A 24937-nucleotide genomic window follows, 5' to 3' on the forward strand; every position below is an offset into this window, starting at 1 on the left:
AAAGTACATTTAAAATATGATGTCAGTTTTGACCTCTGACCTCACTTTTACATTTCACATCTGTCTTTCTTTCACGTTGACCCCAAAATGTGTTAAATCTTTAAAGTATTGTCAGGAGAATGAATGAGTTAGTTATAAATATAATGCAGTACAATATTACATAATAAGTTCAAGTCATTAATGTCCATTTATTTTCACATACTTATTATCCTACTCCAGTGTAATGTTATATAAAAATACACTATTCTTGCTTAAAAGTAAGCACTGCACAAACAGCGAGCTGCCTGAGGTTTGTGCTCTCAGAGAGCTTCTTGTTCTTTAGTTTTCACTGCTGGTTAAGGCTGACTGTGCCGTACTCTGAGTCTCTGTTTCCTGGTTTTCCTCGCCCTCTTTGATCACCTCACTCATGTCAACAGCAGATGTGTCGTCTTCCAGCTGTTCTGATGGCGGCTCTTCTTTTATTTCTTTGTTCTCGGTGTCGTCACCACGAGCTCTGCTGCGTTTTTGTTTCATTGTTTTCAGCTCAGTTTCATTCACCTTGGTGTCTAAACACAGAAAGGAAAAGTGTCATACATATACATGTGTTTGTGTGTTTGAATACAGCTTTCCTATTGTAATTTTTATGTGACCATAAAATACCTGTAACTGTGTGGGAACATTAAAATAAAAGTACGCATTAGTCAGAGCAATTATCATGCGTTTGTTGATTTATATTCCTGTTTAACCCCACTGACACTCCCTCTGGTCCCTCCTGCTGGTTAAGATCCTGTATTGTCTGTGAAGGTTCTCAGTCATCCAGGTCATCGTAGTCAAAGAAGCTTGCAAAGAAAAGCGTCTGGACTTCTTTAAGTTACTTGAAGACGTTTCACCTCTCATCCGAGAAGCTTCTTCAGTTCTAAGGTCAAATGGTGGAGAGTCCCAGATATAAACCTAGTGGGAGTTTCCCCCCACAGAGGGACAAATGGACCCCCTGATGATCCTCTAATCGCCTGAGCCAAGGTGTGAAACTGGGTGTGGGCTCCAATCAGCCAGAGTTTTGGGTGAGTTCATTGTGAAACCTGGCCCCACCTTATCATGCAAGGTGGGGCCTTAAAGAAGTCCAGACGCTTTTCTTTGCAAGATCCTGTAATGTTACATTCATCCCTGAACCACAGTGTAAAAATACTGAGCAATCATAAACTGGAAACTGAGCAGTGTGAGAATAAAATATTCATTCAGGTAAGATAATGCTGAAATGATCACTTGTTAATTTCCAAAGTCCAGAGCAGCATTACTGTCCATGAACGAACATATTCAGACTCCTATAAAGGGAAACAAAGCTGACACTGTGCTCAATTTAGTCTCAGAAATTCAGCCTTTCATACTCCAGAAAATATAGAGAAGGGAAACAAACGTGTGACGCACCAGGTTTTTTTGATAGCATGAAATTCCAAACGAAAGCGATAGCAGCGCCAACGTACAGCAGGCCAATGATCACGATGATGAAAGTGGCCGATGGTTCCTTCCTGACAGCAGAGCCTTAAAACATAAAGAAATAGAAGAATATTCCTGTAAAACTAGCTCTGATTTGGTTCAAACTGCACATGATGAGGGTGAAATAATAAAATAGTTTGTTTCTGAATGTGAGTCATACCTGGAACATGTATGTGTGTCTCTCTGCTCTGGTTGGTGTTCCTCTGTTGGACTCTGCAGGTGATGTTGTTGCTGTGTCTCTTCTCCACAGTCACTCTGCTGCTGACAGTATAGAGGTCATCAGGACCTCTGAGGGTCTCTGTAGGTCCAGCAGAGAGGAGGTTTCCCTCACCGTCCAACCACAGCAGCTCAGGCTCTGGATACCGGCCTGCAGACTCACACTGTAACACCACCCTGCTGCTGACATTTGACATCACCTTTATGACGGGTATAGATGCTGACCCTGAGGAAGGGAGACGAGAGAAATCATTGAGCCATTGCATGCAGGGTAATTGGATAGACCTTTTTCAAAGCTTTTTCTTTAATTTCACCTCATTCTTCACAGTAAAAAAAGAGTTTGATGTCTCTAGATGCTTCTATAATTAGTAAAATAAATTTTTTAAAATAAAAATATTACCATTGTTACCTTGTGTTACGCCTCCAGCAGAATTGATCTTTTAGGGTTCATATGCAAAAAAAGCCAGTTTTTGTCTCACACATTGAAACTTCTCCACTCCGTAGAGCTTTATAAGACGGGTCCTGGATGATATGATGAAGAGCAAGATGTTCATGACTGAGATTCTAAAAAGTGCCAAACAACTGCTCACAGGTCTGTTCACTCGTTTGAGGCTGAAGAGATATGCCAGAGAAGCAGAGGCCTGGAGAGTAAATAGGCTGCTCTCCAAATATTAGTCCAAGGTGTACTCTCAGCTTCAAGAGAAGACTAGAACAAGGTCTGCAAGAACATCTGGGAGAAGGGCACATCACAGAACACTAACAGCAAGTGGGTGGTGGACCTAAGAGTAGACCACAGAGAGTCAGTCAACATCAGAAATGCAGACAACTAACAATGAGTCTCCAGAATGAAGAGCTGGACAGCATCAGGACCTGACATGTTTTATACATACTATTTCATAACAGTCATAAGATACTCAGCTGCAGTAACAAAATCATCACATGAGAAGATATATGTGACTGATGTAAAGACAGATACAGATTATTATGCGTGCAGGATTCCACCCAAAGTCCAGCATCCTGGTGCTCTATGAGCAACAGAGAAATGGTGAGAATTCATGTGGCAGAACCACAATCCAGGATTAAACACGAACAATCCATGAATACATCAGGAAAAAGCCCCCCTGAGATCAGCTGCTTCAAGACTCCATCAGCTAGCTGAAGAGGACAATGAGGAGGAACAGGACAGAAACTGTCATGGACGACCAAACACCTGCATGGGATGTACCATCGACAGATTGAGGAAATGGCTGGTATCAAGAAATCCTACCAGTGGTTGGAAAAGACCACCTTACAGGACTGTACAGAGGCTCTGATCATGGCAGCACAAGAAGAGGCCCTAAGATCAGATCCATAGAGCTAAGACTCTACCACAGCCAACAGGACCAGAGCTACAGGCTGCCCCAAGGTGTCCCAGAGACTATCTGACACATAGCAACATGAGGTAAGGTACAAGCTGGGAATGAGCACAACCAAGTGTCTGAGATAGTGTACAGGAACATCAGAGGTTTACCTCTGCAGAAGAGAAGTGTTAGAAGCACCAAAACAGAAGTGACAGCTGACGGTCTCCAGAAGATCTCCTGAAGAGACATCCTTCGCTTCTTATCTGAAAGTCAAAACAAAAGGCTTTTACTCTCTTCAGCTCTCAGTGAAGCATGCTAACGGTCTGATATTGTGAAACTGATTCGGTAATATAGTTATTTCTAGAAAAAAAAAACCCTTCCCTTTTACGTCCATTCTAAATTTGTTTTCTATTTTTTAATGAGTGATGTTCAGTCTTTATAAAAAACAAAACAAAATAAAGGTCATTCAAAAGATCATCATTACTGCATTTAATGAAAAGATATGATCAAAATTATTCATCAGAGATTTGGGAAATTTTTTTGTCAGTTCAAACAAAATGATTGAAGTAAACACAACAACACGTGTCTGAACTTTCTCTAAGTGAGTGCTCAAACACATTTTAAAGTTGTTTGTTTCTGAAATGTCACTCCTGGGTGAGGTTAGGAATGTTGACCGACCAGTAAACCAACAGCTTACAGTTTTCTCTCAGGCCACATCTCTGCAGACGCTGCACCAGTCTGTCGATCCACTCTCACTGCACTGCTATAAATAGAACGTTGAGATACTTGAACTTGTCCACTTAGGTGTTAATTTTCATTCCTCTCTCTCAACACTTAACTGCAATCTGCCGCAGAACGGAGGCTGAAACTGTCTGTAAATATTATAATCAGAACTGTGACATGTTTCCAGCAATGGAAAGGTTTCAGACCCTCGCTTAGACATCAACACTGGGCCTGAAACCCCACAGTCTCAGAGGTTACATGATGCACAAACCCTGTTTTATTTTTGATTCAATATGAACTTATCTTCATATGAATATAAGTTCAAAATAAAGTTCAACATGGACTGATGAGAACATATTTTATGTCTTTCTTTAGTCATCGAAATATGACTAAAATATGTCATATATGTTTGGTCGGCCCTCTCTGAGTCTGCTTCTACAACAGGTTTTCTTCTTCTCCCTGTCACCAAGTGCTTGCTCATAGTGGATCGCCGGGGTTTCTCTGTATTATTGTAGAGTCTATACCTCACAATATAAAGTGCGTTGAGGTGACTGCTTAAATTAATTAATAAATGGATCAAATTAACTTAGACACACATCTTTCATGCTTTTATTCTTTGCCATAGAACACATTAGCATCTGTCTTTCACCACTTGCCCTAATGCTTCTGTTTTCATCACAGACCTCCACCCAGAGAGTGAAAGGCAGACATCAGCCTGTTATGGTGTCACTGGGATGTTGTAGGGCATCAAATTGAAAAAACTAAAAAGTGTGTCGTATGGCTCTCTCCACGCCTTTTCATATGAGATATTACTCAAGATGGTTTCTTGAAATAATTTTCCAAGGTTAACTTTGACTTTGGGTGCAAGAACAATAAAGGTCAAGGTTTAAATGTTTAGCCAGCCTAGCTACTCATGACCCTGAAGGCCTAGTTTATTGTGGCAAAGTTTGAAGATAACGCATCTTGAAACCTGTGAACGGTGGACTATCAAACAGACAGAGCTGATTAATCTCACATTAATAATGATAATAAAAAACAAACAAATGTAAAACAGTCTGTGCTCATATTGCACGTGAGCACAGAGAGACACCGGTTTGCATCTTGTATCAGTAAGCCTACATATGGAAACATTTAATGTCCACTTAGGTGTTACCACAATATCACACTGACACAACGTGAAGCGAGACCACAGAGTGTAAGTGTAACTTTAACAAATGTAAATGTAAGATGTGCATAGTTAGAGTTGCTTTTAATTTAATGACGACCTCATGAGCTCGGATCATGGATCAAGGATCGTGGCTCGTGTTAACAATGATGTCACAGTCCGACACAGGCAAGTGTGTACTCTGTATAATGTGATTTCTTTGCATGATTTTAGGTCAAATAAACAAACCTGATCCACCTTCAATCACTGGAAACAATTTGAACCAAGACGAGCAAAAATAACAACGTAAGCGTGGGAATCTGACTCCACCCCAGGACGCTCTGTAAAGCAACAGGGTGGTTTTATAGGGTGGGTTTGTGTGTTATTCAGAGCGCCAATAAAAGAAAAATATCTGGAAAAAGAAACAGTTCTGTGTTTTGTGTCTTTTTGACAAATTACTTCTAGTAAAAATCAAAGTAATGTGGACAGAAAGTCTGACTTTATAAGAGAAAATTTGTTGTTAAGACCATAATTCATATTTAAATATCGTTTTTAGAACATGTTTGTTTATGATGCTGCTAATGCTGAAACATGTCCGCTGTGTTCACCTGTTCATCGGTCTGCTAAAGCTGGACGTGCACCATCACACTCACCAGGAACTCTACAGCGAAACAGAGACACACAGACACATTATTATATATTAAAAAAGGCTTACCGCAGTGGTGCAGACTGTAACTCCTGTTGTCCTGAGTTTTACAGTAAATCGGTCGTTATAAAGTCGTTATGAGAGTTTGCTGGAGCTCAGCAGAGATAAAAAACCAGCAGAAAGGCAGCACGTCATCGTCTTTGGGCTCTGCTGTGGTCAAACTGGATGCTCTGGTAAGTTGGCATCAGATTCTGAATGAAACAAGTTTTTACTTGTCTTAACTGCACAGTCTGGCTTCAGATTACACAAACTAACAGAGACTGCTGCAGGTCACAAATCTCACAGATGACACACTTACTGATCAGTGTGTTTTGTGTCTGATAATAAAACCATCAAATCCAGTGATCGCCGTCTCTGTCTTACACTGTGAGTCTGTTACCTGTGAGAGTGACCCAGCGTGCGTCACACTCTGATCGCCCTCGCTGTAATCACACCAGAGTTTTAGATCCAGCTGAACATTCTGCTGAACTGAAAGTAAAACTGCAAAACTAAAGCCCTGTACACATGGACATCATACACACCGCGTATTTTAATATTGCATGCAAATACTGTACATCTTGTAATTGGTGTGTGTGTGTGTGTGTGTATTGTATATACAAATACATCTACACACATAGTTTACACTTTGGATTAGATGCTAAACTTCATTTCATTATGTTGTACACTTTTCAAAGACACTACATGAATCTAATCAAAGCCAGGCTGTTGCTCTTCACTCTGAGAAAGGTTGTAAGGTCACTTCCAAACAATCTGAAGTCTTTCTGCAGTGGAAAGTGGAAGCTTGCTGCCGACCCCTCACATCTCAGTTATAAGCTGTGACACTGGTTTGTGCACAAACTTAAATAAATGTGATTCTGAACTTCATCAGTTGTGCAGCACAAAGCACAACATGAAACTGGATGGTCGATAAACATGGATGTAAACTGAAGGCAATGACACACATGAGGAAAATAACACACTAGAAAAGCTGAAAGCACGTCCGTCTGTTGAGTCGCAACAATCATTAACTTCCTAACATCCTCCAGATAATGCGGAGGTAGCTGACAGACTCAAAGAAGCAAACGCATAAGGAAGGTCACATGACTCATTTTACATTTCTGAACTTCCTCTTTAAAAGTGACCCACAGGCTGACATGCACTCTGCTTTATCACAACAGTCAGATCTGTGGTTCCCTCCAGTGGGTAAAGCCTTTACCACACGATGCAGTGTGTGAGTCTGGAAGTGCTGCGAAACAAACTGCAGGGTTTTTAGTTTTTTCTGTGACGTCACTGCAGTTCCCTCATAGATGAAAACTCCTGAACACATCACAAGTTTGATGTTTTCCGTGATGTGATGATGAAGTGACGGTGAGCACAGAAACAGAGTGTCAAACATGTTTGGAGTCTTCCGTGTCTCACGTCATGCACGTTATGGCGTCAGCTCCTCGAAACATTGGATGCAGCATGAGAGCTAAAGTTCTGTTTTTAAGACAAACGGTCGTCAAATTTGAGCTTTTTTCTTTGAACCACTTATTCTGTACTTCTGTTTCTTCTGTTTCTTTTCCTTCTCGTTTTCTTTGATCTCCTCAGCAGCAGATGTGTCGTCTTCCAGCTGTTCTGATGGCGGCACTGCTTTTATTGCTATGATCTCGGTGTTGTCAGCAGGAGCTCTGGTGCATTTTTGTTTTGTTGTTTTCTTCTCAGTTTCAATCTCTTTGGGGTCTGCACACAGAAATGACAAAATAAGGAGGATTCTTCCTATTAAAAGGGAGTTTTTCCTCCCCACTGTCACCAAAGCATTTGCTCATAGGGGTCATATGACTGTTGTGTTTTTCTCTGTATGTATTATTGTAGGGTCTACTTTACAATATAAAGCACCTTGAGGTGACTGTTGTTGTAATTTGGTGCTGTATAAATAAAATTGAATTGAATGTGTTTGGTTGTTATCAAAGACTTTTATAGAGTGGAACAAAGGTGACGCTCTGCTTAGTTATTTCAGCTGAGTATCATAAATCCACAGTGTCAAAAAACATTGTCTGATTATTAATGAGAGGGGAAACAAACGTGTGACGCACCAGGTTTTTTTGATGGTATGAAATTCCACACAACAGTGACAATGGTACAAATCCACAGCAGGCCAACGATCACGATGATGAAAGTGGCCGATGGTTCCTTCCTGACAGCAGAGCCTTAAAACATAAAGAAATACAAGTTATTTTTGTAAAACTAGCTCTGATTTGGTTCAAACTGCACATGATGAGGGTGAAATAATGACATAGTTTCTGACTGTGAGTCATTATTACCTGGAACATGTATGTGTGTCTCTCTGCTCTGGTTGGTGTTCCTCTGTTGGACTCTGCAGGTGATGTTGTTGCTGTGTCTCTTCTCCACAGTCACTCTGCTGCTGACAGTATAGAGGTCATCAGGACCTCTGAGGGTCTCTGTAGGTCCAGCAGAGAGGAGGTTTCCCTTACCGTCCAACCACAGCAGCTCAGGCTCTGGATACCAGCCTGCAGACTCACACTGTAACACCACCCTGCTGCTGACATTTGACATCACCTTCATGACGGGTGTAGATGCTGACCCTGATGAAGGGAGACGAGAGAAATCACAGTAATCTGCTGCACTCAATTTACAAGAGAACATTTGGATATCTACTAACTGTGTGTGAGATTATCAATATCGTTACTTTGAATTATTTATCTACACTGGAAAAGACAAATAATGTCACATATTCCAGAAAACTTTTAAAAGATTCTTTTGTGCTAATAAACTTTGATAATAGGAATTAGTCATAATAAAGTTAAATAAAATAATCTTACCAACAATAAGATGAACATATGACATTTGACCCAGTTGTGGAATGAAACATCTGTACGGTCCTTCATCAGACAGCTGTACTTTGGAGAGAGTCAGTGAGACGTCTCCATGCTTCAGTTTATCAAAAGACAGTGAGGTTCTTCCAGCGTACGACGGCTCTTTCAACTCCACATTTTCTTTATTTTTGTCCCACATGTAGATAAATCCTGGTGTCAGGTCAGTTCTTGCCCACTCCAGCTGCAGCTGTGATACATCCACAGGAGTTGTCAGGAAACAGGGTAAAACAACATCATCACCCAGCAGAGCCACTATTTGCTTTGTTGGAGCTTCCTGAGAATAACCTGCAAAGAAACACATCAGATTTGATTTACTCCTGTAGGATTCAGATGAAAGGCTGATTGAAGCAACACCTCAGACATGGATGGATCTCTGCACAGATGAAGTCTAAAAGAGTCTGTTCTTTATTTAAACTCAGAGAGTAAATGACACAAAGAGCAACAACAATGCAAATAAATTACATTTGTACCATTATGTTAGTAATTTTGTCCCATTTTTCTGTGTTTTTTATTGTGTAAAGAGTCTCTCTGTGTACATGACCAGGGCTCGACTCTTTCATAATCTGAAGATGAACATGTTTTTTCAGCCTGTAATGGTGTGTTATGCCTCTAAACTTACCTCTGCAGAAGAGAAGAGTTAGAGACAGGGCAGCATTAATGAAGGATGAGAGTCGAAGTGTAAAAAGTCCAGAAATCTGATAAAGAGCCATGATTCACCTCTGAAAATTAGCAAAAACAAATGCTCTTTATCTCTGTCTTACAGGAAGCAACAGCACAATCCTCTGAAACAAGAAAAAAATACCTCAAAGAAACACTTTTAGAGACACTGGAAAGAATTTCTTCTTTGTTCAAAGACTTTCTGTACAGATTTCCTCTCTGGTGCTCTTCTTCACCTGCTTCCTGTTCCCACAGCAGCAGAGAAAGCTGAGGGTTTGTGTGAAGATCAGACTGAGCTCCTGAAGAGCATTGCTCATTACTGTGAAAATTAAAAAGAAAAGCAAGCTTCCTGTTACTATTTTCTCTGTCAAAGAAACCAAGACAACAATGTGTTTTGTAACGTAGCTTTTTCTAAACCCTTTAAAATATCAGAAAGTACAGGTGACAGCTCCTACGCCTCTACGTGTACTTCTGGGTTTTCATGGCTGATTGGATTTGAGGATTGGCTTATTTACACACATTTGGTTAAATGAGATCGTTCAGATCTTTGTAAGTTTTTATGCTTTTCAGATTTTCTTTTGTCTGTTTGGGTCTAACAGAGCAATGCTGAGCAACAACTGTCTCTCACTGCAGTTTTCTAGTAACTCCTCAGAAGGAGAGTCAACAACTCTTCAACAAAGTCTAACAATGTGGACACAAAATGGTACAGACTAATCCATTGCGGTCAATTCTACAAAATGGTGCGAAATTCAAAACCTGGTAAAAACTGGAGTCTCTCTCCCAACACTCACTGACTTCACCCGTAGTCTTCATACAGACTCTAGTGGTGGGTGTTTACTCACTCAAGCTAAGTGGCATTAGACAACAGTGGAAATTCATGAATGTGATCTTGAGCGAAATGCTCAAACCACTTTCTGTCACACTGAAACTGATTCTCTGATAAAGCAAGAAGGAACAGCTGATTATTATTATTGTTGGTCTGTGGCAGGGATGTGACGATACAGAAAATAAGAAATCCTACCTCGAACAAATGTTTTTCAAAGCACTGGAATAGCAGCCTCTGTGTCTCCTGCTTCTTCTAAGTATTGTTGTTGGACTTTGAACAATTATAGGTTTTGCTGCTCAAGCCTGGATTGACTCATACATTTGTACAAAGGTTCCTGAATCATTAATCATTACAAAGTTATGAACTCAGAGATTTGTTCTCTTTTTATATCATTGTATTTAACACACACGCATAGCCACACACACAGAAAGTTGTGTTTTCATATTTTTGTGGGGACATCTAATTGACATAATGCTTTCCCTAGCTGCTTACTATAACCATAACCATAACTCTAACCCTGACACTAAAACCGCATTTTGAGTTTCAAAAATTCCTTCAGACTTATGGGGATGGTGATTTTGTCCCTATAAGGGCTGCTTGTCCCCAATAGTACAATAAAATGTTTGGTCCCCACAAAGATATTTAGCCATGGTACACACACACACACACACACACACACACACACACACACACACACACACACACACACACACACACACACACACACACACACACAAACCAATTCAAAACTACATATTGTATATTTTGGAATGTTTCAATGCAAATTTCAGAAATGTTATGAACTCTTTATTGCTGCTCTGATAAGAGCAGAATTCCAGACTGCAGATAAGATCTGTGCACTACTGACAAGTGAGTTTACGCCCTGTAACAGTGGCATAAATAGGTTATTAAAGGTCAGAAGTAACAGAGTCAGAGTGATACGGTGTGATTCTGAGTTTAACCAGTTTTGAATGTGTTTGTGTGGTTGTTGTTTGTTTGTTTTTTTGTAGAGTTTAGGCAAAAGGGTGGAAGACTTCAAGAAGTGTCTTTTAGGAAGTGTGGAAAACTGTAATATAATAGGTGTAAAGTTTAGGTTGCACAGTGTGCAGTAGTATAGTTATGTATTGCGCTACAGAGACCACTTCAACATGATTAAGACTACAAGTCGTCAAGTATTTCACCTTTTAACCTTTTCTGACTTCAGCTTTTTTCTTGTGCTTTTCTCATGTTACCACACCATCCCTGCTTACACCCCAGTCATCAAGAGGATTAGAAAGGTCACCAAAAACATCAAGCAGTGGACAGAGGAAAGTATCCTCACCCTACAAGGATGTTTTGAAGCCACTGACTGGGACAGCCTTCTTTCTCCCTCTGATGACATCGGCGAACAAGTCAGCACGGTGACATCATACATCTCCTTCTGTGCTGACAACATTATCCCCTCAAAAACAGTCTCCATCTACCCCAACAGCAAACCCTGGATCACCAAGGAACTCAAGGAAATCCTTAATGAAAAAAAAAAGAGGATTTTCTTCACCGGCTCTGCTCTGGACAAAAAGGAGGTCAACCAGGAGCTCAAGAGGGCCTCACTCAGCCTGGCAGGGCCTCAAAACCATGGCCTCTGTGAATACTATGGTCACCACCCCCAGAACCATCCAGGTGGAGAGCGGGAACCCCTCCTCCCTCCCTGACGACCTCAACACTTTTACACCAGGTTTGAGATGGTGGTAAGAGATGGTGGTGACCTTCTCCAGTAGGCAGAGGGATCTGGCTGCTTCAGTCACCACCACCGTCCACGGGAAGCCAGTGGAGGTAGATGAGGAGTACAAATACCTGGGAACCATCTTTGACAACCTCCTGAAATTCTCTGCCAACACAGAGGAGATTCTCAGGAGGTGCCACCAACAGCTATACCTCCTTAGGAAACTCAACTCCTTTGGAGTCAGCACACCCATCATGATGACTTTTTACTACGCCTTCCCGGAAAGCATCATGACCTTCTCCATCACCTGCTGGTTCCACCCCCTCAGCCTTCAGAACAAGAACAGACTGCAGCACACTGCATCAGTGTGCTCTAATATCATTGGCCTGCCTGTCAGAACTCTGGCACAGGTTTTCAGCCAACAGGCCCTTAGACAGGCAGCCAAAATCATCAACGACCCCTCTCACGTTCTTCACCCTGCATTTCAATGGCTGCCCTCTGTGTGACGCTTCTGCTGCATTTCCTGCAGGACTGAGAGGAGGAGAGCCACCTTTGTCCCCAAGGCCACTCTGCTTTTTAACTCCAGCCGATAAGACCATTTCCCACACCAGAAACAAAAACTACTCTACACTCTTCTTATACTACCGACAATTTATTCACTCTTAGTCACTTACAGTTATGTATTCACCTTTCAGTCACTTTAATTTTAAACTGTAATTTTAAAACTGTATATTCTGTGTATTCTGTTCTTATTGTTCTTATCTTCAAGGTTATCTGCTCTGTTGTATATTAATTGCCCCTTGGGGATAAATAAAGTCTTTCTGATTCTGATTCTCATGTTTTAAAGTTCTTAAATGGTGTCCAGTCCACGTATTTTGTGTCATTTTCACTTCTGAGATTTACATTTTGGACTGTTTGTAGAGACAAGGATGTCAACATGTCTCACACGCTTCCTCTTTTTTTAATTACACTCTAGTCATTAGGTTCACAACATATCACCACACAAACAGGGCCCTGAACGCCTTGGGAGGTGCATTAGTTAGAGGCTGGGGGATGTGGCTGCTGCAGTAGCCTCATTCACACCATTACTGCTACCTGCCCCTCAATTTTATCTGCAGGTTAGACATTAAGGGTCTTGGGGGTGATCCCTACGTGTTAACAACATTCTAGTTTTCGCACAATCATACTTACCCAAAGTAGTTTGAATATTTATTTTTAAGGATGTCGTTCATTTCAAAACATAGCAGAAGGTGTTAAAGTAAATATGAGTCAAATAAGAATGCGAAATTTAGACAGCAGACTTCAGCGTTAACTACATAACTCAAAAACACAACGTGGAATTAATTGGTGGGATTACATGAATGAATGACCAATTTTTAATTATGAATCAAAAATATGCCTTTTAAAAAAGCACGGATGAATGTAGCTATTCTAAAACAACAAACGAGGACGTAAACGTAAAACAAGGAAATAACACTTCTTGTAATTTTATTAAATGAAATTGATTATTCTTAAAGTGACAACTCGGTTTTGGCCAAATTCACCAAACTCTAAAAGTGTCAGAGCATCGCATCATCCACCACACCATGGAAGCACCAAACCAGCATATTAGAATAAAAATACAATAAACGTGTTTACAATAAAACAAATTTAAAAAAAAAATTGTGATACAGCACACAGTGCCAACTGTTGCAAATGTAAATTATTAACATACTGTACATATATACACACACACACACACACACACACACACACACACACACACACACACACAAAATAGAATACACACTTTTAATTACAGACACACACATCTGGCTCAGAGGCATCTGCTGGTTTAACATGTGGCTAAAACACAGCTGTACCTTCAGTATTTCACTGGTGTCCTGGTGGATGTTAACAGGCTCATCACATACAAACTTCTACATTTTTGAAGTGTGTGACACATTTCTAGATCATTTTTAACTTTGTTCCACAGACTGAAACACATCGTGTTCACTTCAGGGTCTTTCATTTCCTCTGGCTCTTTGCTGCTGGATGGCAACATTTTGATGTGTGGCTCCCTCTAATGGTAAAACCAGTATTACACAAATCAAACCTGTCAGAGATTTTTAGCAGATGGACCTGAGGCACTATTCTGAAAATCCTACGTCACCTTGTTCTAAAGTTATGACGTTCACACCGCGTAATTTACATGTGAGCACTAAAAACATGTCACGTTAGAAGGATATCTACGGAGGCCCTGAGAGGCCAAACGGACTGCAACTTCAGAAAACACTTGCAAAAAGAAAAATGCTGCAAAAAGAAAAACGCTGCAAAAAGAAAAACACTGCAAAAAGAAAAACACTTGCAATTGCATTATAATACATTATAAATAATATAAACCATTATTTTTAATATATATAAAAGAAGATGTGACAAAGTAAAGCTAGTTTTCGGCTACGGGCCCAACACGGAACCTGATCAACCAGGGACCTCTAGCTGATGTATTAGCCAGAGGTCCCTTTACTACGGTTCGGAGCCGCGGACCTGTTTTATATACGCGCGGAATAGTTTTCTATACGAGATCGCTGCAAAAACTGCAGCCTTACCTAAATAATTAATTAAAAAATGTTTTTGACACATTTAACTAATTGTCTATTTATTTCACATTTTAATTAATCATTGCCACATTTAATTAATTATTTAATGGTGTATTTAATTAATTCATTATGGCAGTCCTGGCATTCCATAGTTTATCACTAAGCAATTTGTTAATATGTGTTTCCAGCCAAATCGTTGGGATGCGCATGACAGACAGATTGCGCGAGCTGCGGGTCTTGAACTTTCTAAGGGAAAAAAGACTTTCTCACGGCCGGTGACAGCGAAGCGGATAACAGTCTTCAGTAGTGATAGGATTTCCGGCTCTTTTTAGAGAACCAGCTCTTTCGGCTCCGAACCGGCTCTTCGGGTTGTTTTGTTGCTTTAATTAATTTATTATTAACGATAATATAAAATTATGCACAAAAGGAATCACTAATGCAAAAAAAAGTGGTTTTATTTATATATGTTTATATATAAATGGCACAGCAATGTTGCTGATGAATGATCCCCATAAGGGTGGGATATCATCAAATTGATGATTACCTGTCTCTCTACAATATGGAAGCTCCTTAAAGGTATCATAGCTACCAAGCTGAATACCCACATGAATCAATACATGAGCACACCAGCAGGTCAAAGCACCAGCTCCTGGTTGAGAGAGCAGTACAACAGGACTCTTAGATCAGGCAGAGGAACCTGACCTGAGCACTGCCTGGATTGACTACAAGAAAGACTACCGCTCATTGCTCCACGCATGGATCTTGGAGTGCTTAGCACTGTACAAGGCTAATGGTGTATCGATAACCTTTGTTAGAAACTCGGGGTGACCACACCAGAAGCAACTTAAAGGTAATTGAGGCTGGAAGAGCTGGGCACCACTGCGACTTATTTACCTCTGATCAGCAGCACATGGCTCAGTGGGATAAACATAAATAATGGCTTAGATTTGGTTGAATTCTGGTTGGGAAGATCCGTATGTGCCCAACCTGTAACTGTATATATTTACCTCTGCAGAGGAGAAGTGCTAAAGCATCAAAACAGCAGTGAAGGCTGAGAGCCGATGTGTAACAAGCAGCATGATCTCCTGAAGAGACATCCCTGACTTTTAAAAAAATAAAAATAAAAACTAAATGATTTTTCTCTCTTCATTTCTCAGTGAACCAAAAAACAGGCTCTCAGATAAGATCGCATTCATTGATGCACACTGTGAGGTGAACAGTGAGCACTGAAAACACAGACTGATATGTAGAAATGCCATCACATTTGCCACACTGACTGTGAATGGTGTGGAGATATTAGCATCAACTAGACCGGTGATGACGCACAGGACTGTGCTGTGCGTTGAATTGTTGTTTGTACTGTATCTCGTGTGTTTGTTAAAATAAGTGGAAGTCCAGCATAGCTACTGTACACCTGACTGTAAGTATTGCAGAATTCAAAAGGAGCTGATTCACCAGATCCAAAGGTCCGATTGGATTTCCACCACAGGATTGTGTGTGTTTAACACAGTGCTGCCTGAGGGCCTGACCATAAACAACATTGAGTAATGATTTCAGCTTCATTAAAAAAAAAAAAAATCTGTTTTTCTTATCATTTTTCACAGTGTCTGGGTCTTAAAACAAGAAAAAAAAAGGAGACTTACAAATCCAAGCAAAAGAACTGAGTAAAACTAAATACATTCAACAGTGATTAAAACCATTTTAAATACACAGTTAATTGGTTTAATTTAGTGTAACATGGAAAATATAACATTATCAGCTGAACATATTTACAAACACCTGGATTTGTTTTACTGGCCGAGTATGTAGATATGCAGAAACCTTCTTTTTGACACTTAAACAATGCAGATGATATAGGAAATGTGTGCTTTATTTATTAAATGTCTTAGTTTTAGCTTATTATGAACTGTTGCCCTGAGATAACTTACAAACATTGCTGTTTGATGGTACACCTGATGTTATTAATCTGCCAAACAGACTCTTTGTTGTGCTCTCCGGTATCTCCTGTGACACCCTCAGGTGTATTTTTATCCATCCATGATGTCAGACTTTAATTGTAACATATTAACTATAATAGTTGTTTTAAACTAAACACTGCAGTACAAAAAATACATTCAACAATAAAACATTGATTTCAGTCAGTGAATCTCAAGCGGCCATTTATGGAAAGTGAAACAATGCACATAAAAATGTTCAAGAAAGAAATGAATAAATAATAAAAGCTTGACGTATGTCGTCAGTGAAGGACCTTTCTGTTTTTGATTTTTTTGTTGGTTTTCACACGTTGAGACCTTCTTCATTAGTCACTCTGCTTAAACACAGAAAGACAATTTAAAGATTCACAGAGTTATTCTGAAAATTACAAGTTTAACAAACTTGAAAAATGTGACTAAAAACAAAGGTAAACTAAAATCTGTTAAAAGTGCTCTGATTATTTACATTTACATTATTAATAAAACTTTCAAGAACATAAACTTTCTGTCTCTGATGAGTTACTCACTCTTCACGCTTCTTCATAAGCAAACATCCACATCCTCACACCAGGATCAGCGGGACAAAGAAAACCACAGCAGCGATCAGTTCTCGTCTACCTGTCAAATACAATAAAACATTGATTGCAACATGAATGCACAATGGCATGAATGTGATTCAGTGTCAGTGTTGAAAAAGAGCTTAATATATATATAATATTTCACAGACAGGAGGTGGAAATAGGAAATAACCAGTTTTATTCAGAAAGGGGGGCACAGGGCTTTATTTATATTTGACATTGTGCTGATTTTTAATCAAACCCCAACTGTGTGTGCTGTAAACTAAGGCTGTAGTTACAAGGATATATTATTGCCTGTTGTTTACATCACAATATATTTTCATAAGCGATCTAAGATGAGAGAACAGTTTTCATATTGTCACAGTTTGATGTTACATTATCTAACATCTGTTTCTGCCACCTGTCACCTCTCTGTGACACCACCTTTATTTGTTTCATTCACATTTAAACCTCATACTAACAGTAACCATGTGACACACTGCTCAGACCTTTAATTCAGCTTAGATTTTTTAAATTATATTGAATATACTTTAAAAAAATTTTTTTTTAAGTTGTAGGCCTGCGTTTCTGAGTAGATTCAAAATTGTAGTGGTCCTCATGGACAGCTGCTACAAACCAGCTGCTTAAATGTTACACTTGAGTATTTTTCACCTGTGTCTTCGGTCCCTTTATTCACAGGAGGTGGTTGGAGGTTTCTGGGCTGCTGTGTTGTTTTTGTCTTCCCAGGTTTTGGTTCTGAAATGGAAAAAAGTATGCCAGTATGAAAAATATGGAAGTGAATTAAGTTGCTCTAATCTTGTATTTGATTTTCTCTGAGGATCATGTCTCGTATGCATGTACTTCTCAGAATACAAATACAAATCAATATCACAATATAATTCCACCCTGTAGTTAGCAGAGATTATTTTGCTACCTTCAGGACTGAAAAATGAAGCCTGGACTGAGGAAGGACAAACTGCAGTTCATCTAATGTCCACATGATGCACTAGAAGTGACTCAGGCCTCACAAACTCTTTTGAAACTATAAAAATAAACATTTTTACAGTCTGCTAGAAAAAAATGTTTTTCGTCATTTTCACAAGGCCCACATACCGCAAAGAATGACGGCCCTTTGGTGGCCCAGATCTGGTTTGCCAGATGTGGCCCACACATGGGCCAGCACAAGGCCAGTTGCAGACACACTGCTGGTCCTCTGCTGGCCCATCTATCGTGCTCTATCACGTGATGCATACTGCTCCGACGTGCTAACGTTATGAGCTGAGTTACGCCATGTCGCAAGTTTTGTGAGGTGCTTTCGTGATATTTAATGGATCGGATTACATTTTTTATTTCTTTCCGATACCCGAACCAGTAATTTAGGTCAGTACCGACCAATACCGATACATAATATCGGATTGGTCCATCTCTACTCGCAAACATGTCAAACCTGCATTTGAAACGTTTGCTACCATAGCAGGATATATAAATATCCTGGCCAGGCCTGTTTTCTATAAGCCTGGGCCACATAAACCAAACCATAATCGGGCCAGATATGGCATGCCATCACATAAACAGTGGTGTCATTGCCAGACCTGGCCCACATCTGGTTGACATACACTCTGCCATGACACCAGTCAGTCAGAAGTGCCAGCTTACCGGATCCCGGCCAGACCTGTTTTCTATGCGCCTGGGCCATATACACCAAACCACAATCGGGCCAGATGTGGCATGCCATCACATAGACAGTGCCATCTATGCCAGGCCTGGCCCATATCTGGATGACATATGTCTTATCATGCCAGAAGTGCCGGCTTGATACCAGATCTGGGCCAGACCTGCTTGCTATGTGGGAACATGATGAAACTCAGTTTAGACAGTGAATGGACTGATTCTTATATGGCCTTTTTCAACTCTCCCAGATTACTGAAAGTGCTCTTTACAACATGCCACATTCACCCAACCACACACTTTCTCTTAACTGAGCGCTCCTTAACTACATTCATACACATTTACACTCGCGGCATGCAGACTGGAGGAGCCAGGGATTGAATTACTAACCTTCCGATCAACAGGTGACCTGCGCTACCGCCTGAGCTACAGCCACCCACTTGCAAAGATGAGTAAGCCCTCACTAGGTTTTGGATAAAGTGTACACTCACAAACCTGTCAAACCTGCATTTGAAACGTTGGCTACCATAGCAGTATAGTATTGCAACATGGCATTTTGGTCTTCTAACTAAAATAGGAAAAAAGGAACATAAATAGTGTCATCATTGCCAGACCTGGCCCACATCTGGTTGACATACACTCTGCCATGACACCAGTCAGTCAGAAGTGCCAGGTTACCGGATCCCGGCCAGACCTGTTTTCTATGGGCCTGGGCCATATACACCAAACCACAATCAGGTATCTGGATGACATACCACCACCATGCCAGAAGTCAGCCAGCAGTGCCGGCTTGATGCCAGATATGGGCCAGACATGTCTGCTGTGTGGGGTGTGTTCTCTTGTGCTCATCACTGGTCTGTCTGCGTGTCATCCCTGCATGTTTTCCTGTGAGTTATGGATTTATTATGGAGTTATTAGATTTTCCCAGTTTAGGTTTGTTCTTAGTTTCCGTCCCATCTTTTCTCTGTCTGTATCATCACCTCATGTAAATAAAGCTCACTCATCGCATCTATGTCAGTGCCTGCGTTTGGGTCCTTTTCCCTTAAACTATTATTTTCAGGTATCTGTAGCTTACTTGAGTATTATTTTTCGGCTAACTTTTTATTTTTACTCAGTACATTTAAGCACAAATATTTGCACTATCTACTCCTTAAATTTTCAAAAAGAGAGTCATTGCTTGAGGTTGAAAGTGGGTCAGAAGGAGTGCAGGTTTCCATAAGTTGTTTTTGTGGTGCTTCAAAAACCTACTTAGCACTAGCCAGGAAACACAAAGGGAGTTATTGTTTTTTTTTTAAGTAGCAGGTAAAAAAAAAAAAAAACAGCAAACAAACAAACAAAAAAACTCTGTTTGCAGTTTGTGGCACCGTGTGTTGTAGCTAAAGATCCAGCTGCCGTATTTCACATGAAGAGAAAAGAAAGAGAGCTAACCTCACTCAGAGATGGAGAAAGATAAGAAAGCAAGACAAGAGAGGAAGAAAGAGGGTTAGACTTGGTAGTAAGGACTGCTCAGTGGTGTTTGATAAACTAGACATTTAAAACTTACATTTAATGTAATAATTTCAGTCATATTGGATATTCCTACCAAAAATAACTAAGCTAACTAGATTTTGTCATGCAAATATTACATGAAAATACTTGGTGCTTTCTATGGGATAAATACGTTTATAAGCTTGTGGTACTGCCCTAAATTTATTGTAAAGTACAGTGTTGGACTGGTGCGCAGAAGCTGTGGTGCTGGTTTATATCAAGTGTAGAAGTGTAAATTTAAGATGATGATGGTTAGATTAATTCACTGAATTTCACCTTTATACCAACTGTATACTGTCTGATATAAAGACATGGACATCAGATCTTAGGGTTTCCCCACCTGCTGAATCCCATTGTGACACCTGACTGTACTCATTTTACTATTTGTATTGACCCTCTACAATGGAGTCATTACAAACTAGGTACTCCGCCCTCCACAGCGTTTTCCTTTAACTGCAGCTGTACTACATAACAGACAAACTGAGAACATTTATTAGTATCAGAATTTAGATTCAAATATTTGTATTATTCTGTATTTATATTAGTTTATTATTATATTAATACAGCACAGTTATCAAATACCTTTGTACAAAAATAGCTGGTAGAAATGTCCTTCGGGATGTATTTTTTAACCTAGGTATTTGTACTTAAGTAAAGAACGTCTGTACTTTGCCAACTCTGCTTAGAGTTTATGGATGTTATTAACCACAGTTCTAGTCTGATAATTCAATTAAATGCTTTAGAAAGCATTGATGGCTGTCAATATATTGAGGATCAGTAAACAGTAATGAGGGCTGAAACTATTTAAAGAGATAACAGCTTGTATTATTGTTATTTATTTATTTATTTATTTAGATATGTTATTGCAAATTCAAAAACTAAATGTAAGATTTACAAACAAAAATCTCAGGATCCAACCTTGATCTATTTTAACGGCTCACAGTGATCACATGTGTATAAATGAATTGTCTTACCAGAGACGGTGACTCTGCAGCTGTTGTAGCCGCGGCCATAACCTGTGTCCACCTCACACAGGTACAGACCCGAGTCCTCAGTCCTGAGTCTGGACAGCTGGAGTCTGATTCGTCCTTCTCTGAGGGCGTCTTTGTCACTCTGGACTCGTCCTGAAAACCTTTCATCCTGAAACTCTGACACCTCAACACCATCATAAAGAAAATAAAGAGTCAAGAGTTGTTGATCAGTTATCAGTCTACAGCGGATCTTCAGTGCTGAGATGGGCGTGTCTGGTTTGGTGGTGAACGTCCACTCCAGTGTGATGTTGTGGTTCTCCTCTGCCTGATAGGAGCTCTGTGTCACATCCACTACAAATGATCCTGTTGAGGAGACAGAGAGGAGCAGACACACTCACAACCTTATACAACATCAGAACTCCTTTCACAGTGAGTCAGAGACAACACTGACAAAAATCACTGCTGTGTTGTTTGATTTGTTCAAAAAGATCAAACACACATCTACAAACTACAAAATCAACAACAATAATGTGATGAAGTTATGCTGTGACAAACATGGAAGCAATGATTTTTCCTCAGCATGAAGGAAATAATGAAACCATCAGAGAGCTGTGCTGCAGGACGCCTTTATTAAGGCTGTGCCATTAATAGAGTTCATTATTAGTTACTTATTAAAACAAGATCAACTAAATAAAACAATTATTGTGTTTCATTGTTCTGAGATCAGTTTCTGGTTCAGTTTTTAAACTTAAACTTGAATAAATCCACTTTGTTTCCACAGTCAGTGAAATGAAGGCGATCTCAGTACTGACCAAGATAACTGTGATGATGATTTTGTTTCCATGACTTTCATCATGAATCTGTTGATCAGACTTATTCAGTATCTCTGCAGTCAGCACAGTTAAAAGTGTAAAGTAAAGTAAGTAAAGTGTGCGTGTTAGTCCCCATAGGGAAATAGTTCCTCTGCATTTAACCCATTCACCCAGTGGGCAGCCACCAGTGCAGCGCCCGGGGAGCAGTGTGTAGGGACGGTACCTTGCTCAGGGGTACCTCAGGGTAGCCGTTCAGTGGAGTCGAACCCCCGACCTTCCGATCATGGGGCCACCACTCTACCTACTGAGCTATCCCTGCCACAGTTTGCAGCCACAGTTTGATCATCCACCAAAATCTAAAGTCAATTTAAACAGCTCACAGAAAACTTGATTCACTGAGAGGTTTTGAAATCATGAAGAAGAAACTGGATGGTTGTAATTTACATGTGAGCACTGAAAACATGTCACATTAGAAGGATTTCAGCCTGTAAACATCCACAGCAAACATCCACTCCCACTGAGATCTGCTCCATGATAAATGTGAGAGAAACTAAACACTGATGACATTTTAACTTTGTCCCTCCTGCAGATGGAGCTCAACATCAACTAATAACACAGATGTTACTTTACAGTTTTTTCTGAATGCTTAAACCCTAACTGTGATTCCTGTAGCACAATCTCTAAAACTATTCAGACTTATAGCAAAACCACTCACTGAGTTTGCAAAACTAAAAGCACAAAAACTGCTTTGCACTCAGTTTGCAATTTTGTAACACACATTTTGCAAAACTGTAGGCACAATTCACTGCACAACACTCAATTACCAAATTTCCAACACACTCCTAGCAAAAGTATACACATGTATGGCTATCATTAACACTAACTTGCCAACTGTCTGGCACACTTTCACATGTGAAAACTTTTTTAGATAATTAGTTCACTTTGCAATCAGCCTAAGCACTATAATACAGGTAAGCTGTGTGTGCGGAGTACAATGGAGGGAGCAGAAAGAGTGAGAAGTAGAGGAGGCCGAGGAAGAGGACGTGGAGGTGAAGAAGTAGGATGAAGAGGACGACAAGGACAAGGAGGAGCAAGAGGAAGACGAGGAGGGGGGAGAGGAAGATGAGGAGGGGGGAGAGGAAGGGTAGGAAGAGTAAGAAATAGAATTGCTGATGACATCAGAGCTACAATAGTGGACCATGTAATCAACCGTGGAATGACCCTGAGGGTAGCTGGCCAACGGGTCCAGCCTAACTCGAGCCGCTACACTGGAGCAAGTACCATAGGGACATTTTGAAATGAGAATCGGTTAGTACAGTCACTTTGCACAAAGATTTGTAGCACTGCCAAATGCCAATGAGAAACACACCAATACCATTGATGTAAAAATACTGAAATTGTACTTTACAGAATTGCTAGATGACCAGATGCTGGGGGCAGAGGAAGCATGTTCACTGCAGACCAAGTAACCCATATAGTCATTATAGCGATTGCAAATAATCCTATACTTGGAAATAAACACTTGTGTTTGTTTTGATGTGTTTGAATAAACACCAGTACTTGAAGTTTGGATCCCTCTATGCTTATGGATCTATGACAGAAGTATGAGCTCAAACTGACATAGCCTACCTTGTGCACAGAGAAAGCAAAAGCCAGATGTGTTTTGTATTCATACCATCAGTGTGCAGTTGGCGCATTGTGTGCTTAGTAGATGATGGCTTGTGTGTACTGTTTGATACGGAAACACCATTTTTATGAAGGTGTGAAGAGTTAATCTAGCTGTGTTTGCTTTTGCAAGAGAACTACAATGTTTTGATTATTGGGTGACAGGTTTTCTTATTTGTGTGAAGAGTTTTGCAAAATTAGCCGATAGTTACAAAAAATGTGCTTAAGCAATCAGAAAAAACTGTAAACATTTATCAGCTCAGTTTGGAAACACAGAGACTCTGAAACTGTTTCAGGATTGTGCTGCTGGAGAAACAAAGCGGCAAAACGGAAACTACTGTTTATGGTTTGATTTTCACTTCTGCTGCTGTGTGCATGCTGATGGAGTTCACTGTACTAAATATGTCCTTTTACACATTCATATTTGCTTAGGTTTTTTTTAAGAAAGTGAAACTGGATCTACTAGTTGCCACAAGAAACTTGCTTCGCTTTTTTTTAACTAAAGAAATAAATGGTTTCTAAATTACACGTGAGCATTAAAAAAGTCCCATTGGAAACATTTCAACACAAAACTGACTCAATGTTTTAAACCTACTCATCAGTTAATTATTTTTTATCTAAAATGATCTCAAAGTAGAGTCTGTTAAAAACATACTTATTTACCTTTAACAAAACCCAAGCTGAGAATAAAATTCCACAGAGAAACAGAGTGAAACCAGTCCATGATGACTGCTCAGATGATGGACGAGAACGAGCCCACAGTCTGAAGCCTGAAGTCAGTACACGTCTCCTCTTCACAATCAGCCTGCAGACAGTTAATCACTCCATGAAATCTCAACACACAGATGTAAACCTCAAATTTCTAGAAATATTTTTGAAAATAAAATTCAATCTCAATGTTAAACAGAATTAAGTTGCTCCTAAAAGTGCAGAACTTGCCTGAGAAACATCAGGTTTTCAGCTCCTTTTAGTGTCAAAGTGATTCACTAACAGCTGTTATCATTGACACATCAAACAGCAAAGAAGAAATGTTCACAGTAAATTTAATTAATTTACCAACATGTGATTAAATCTAGTTGATCAGCTGTGATAGTCTATAATCTACACAGCTGCTAATGTGACTGAGAGTGATTCTAAATAAAAGCTGTTTACCTTGAAAGCAGAAGACCGAGTTTAAGGACACGACACAGATCAGTACAAGAACATAATGACTGTAGGACGGAGCTCTGACTTTGGTACCATCTGCAGTTTGTTGTTGAGCTGCTCCACCCACATTATTGCGGTTTGAAAGTGCGGTTTCAAGCGATTTGAAAGTGCGACTGAGCAGTGTCTGGTATTTCCTCATTCTTGACCCACTTCGTGGGTCCTTCCTGCTTTTTTGATATTTCAGTAACTGTTTGGGAAGTTTAGGAGACAGTGAGCCTGTCACTATAATTTTGCTGCCACAAATTTCAACAAGTTTTTCTTGAATAGAAATTCTGCCGAGGCACAGCCATGAAAAATCATGCTCAGCATTTCATTGGGTTTCTGAATCTGAACCATT

At 40.0% G+C, this 24937-nt stretch overlaps 3 protein-coding genes across 3 annotated transcripts; all 3 read right to left on the bottom strand.

The window, feature by feature from the left end:
• Positions 1-1902, bottom strand: LOC101486608 (butyrophilin subfamily 1 member A1). The gene is made up of 3 exons (XM_004575671.4): positions 1634-1902; positions 1405-1518; positions 1-545 (listed from the first exon to the last, which is right to left on the bottom strand). Exons 1-3 carry the CDS (start codon positions 1884-1886, stop codon positions 319-321), a joined length of 594 nt encoding a protein of 197 aa, XP_004575728.4. The 5' UTR covers positions 1887-1902; the 3' UTR covers positions 1-318.
• Positions 1903-6111: 4209 nt separating this feature from the next.
• LOC143417019 (butyrophilin subfamily 1 member A1-like) lies at positions 6112-10269 on the bottom strand. The gene is made up of 7 exons (XM_076882659.1): positions 10136-10269; positions 9260-9433; positions 9077-9176; positions 8404-8742; positions 7885-8166; positions 7657-7770; positions 6112-7303 (listed from the first exon to the last, which is right to left on the bottom strand). The coding sequence occupies exons 3-7, from the start codon at positions 9165-9167 to the stop codon at positions 7083-7085; spliced, it is 1047 nt and encodes a 348-aa protein (XP_076738774.1). The 5' UTR covers positions 9168-9176; positions 9260-9433; positions 10136-10269; the 3' UTR covers positions 6112-7082.
• A 5735-nt stretch (positions 10270-16004) lies between these two features.
• Positions 16005-24196, bottom strand: LOC143417020 (programmed cell death 1 ligand 1-like). The gene is made up of 5 exons (XM_076882660.1): positions 24058-24196; positions 20921-21280; positions 17424-17507; positions 16722-16812; positions 16005-16529 (listed from the first exon to the last, which is right to left on the bottom strand). The coding sequence occupies exons 1-4, from the start codon at positions 24116-24118 to the stop codon at positions 16757-16759; spliced, it is 561 nt and encodes a 186-aa protein (XP_076738775.1). The 5' UTR covers positions 24119-24196; the 3' UTR covers positions 16005-16529; positions 16722-16756.
• Between the last annotated feature and the right edge of the window lie 741 nt (positions 24197-24937).

The sequence above is a fragment of the Maylandia zebra genome, linkage group LG3 (genome assembly GCF_041146795.1).
Source record: "Maylandia zebra isolate NMK-2024a linkage group LG3, Mzebra_GT3a, whole genome shotgun sequence".
Lineage (NCBI taxonomy): Eukaryota > Metazoa > Chordata > Actinopteri > Cichliformes > Cichlidae > Maylandia > Maylandia zebra.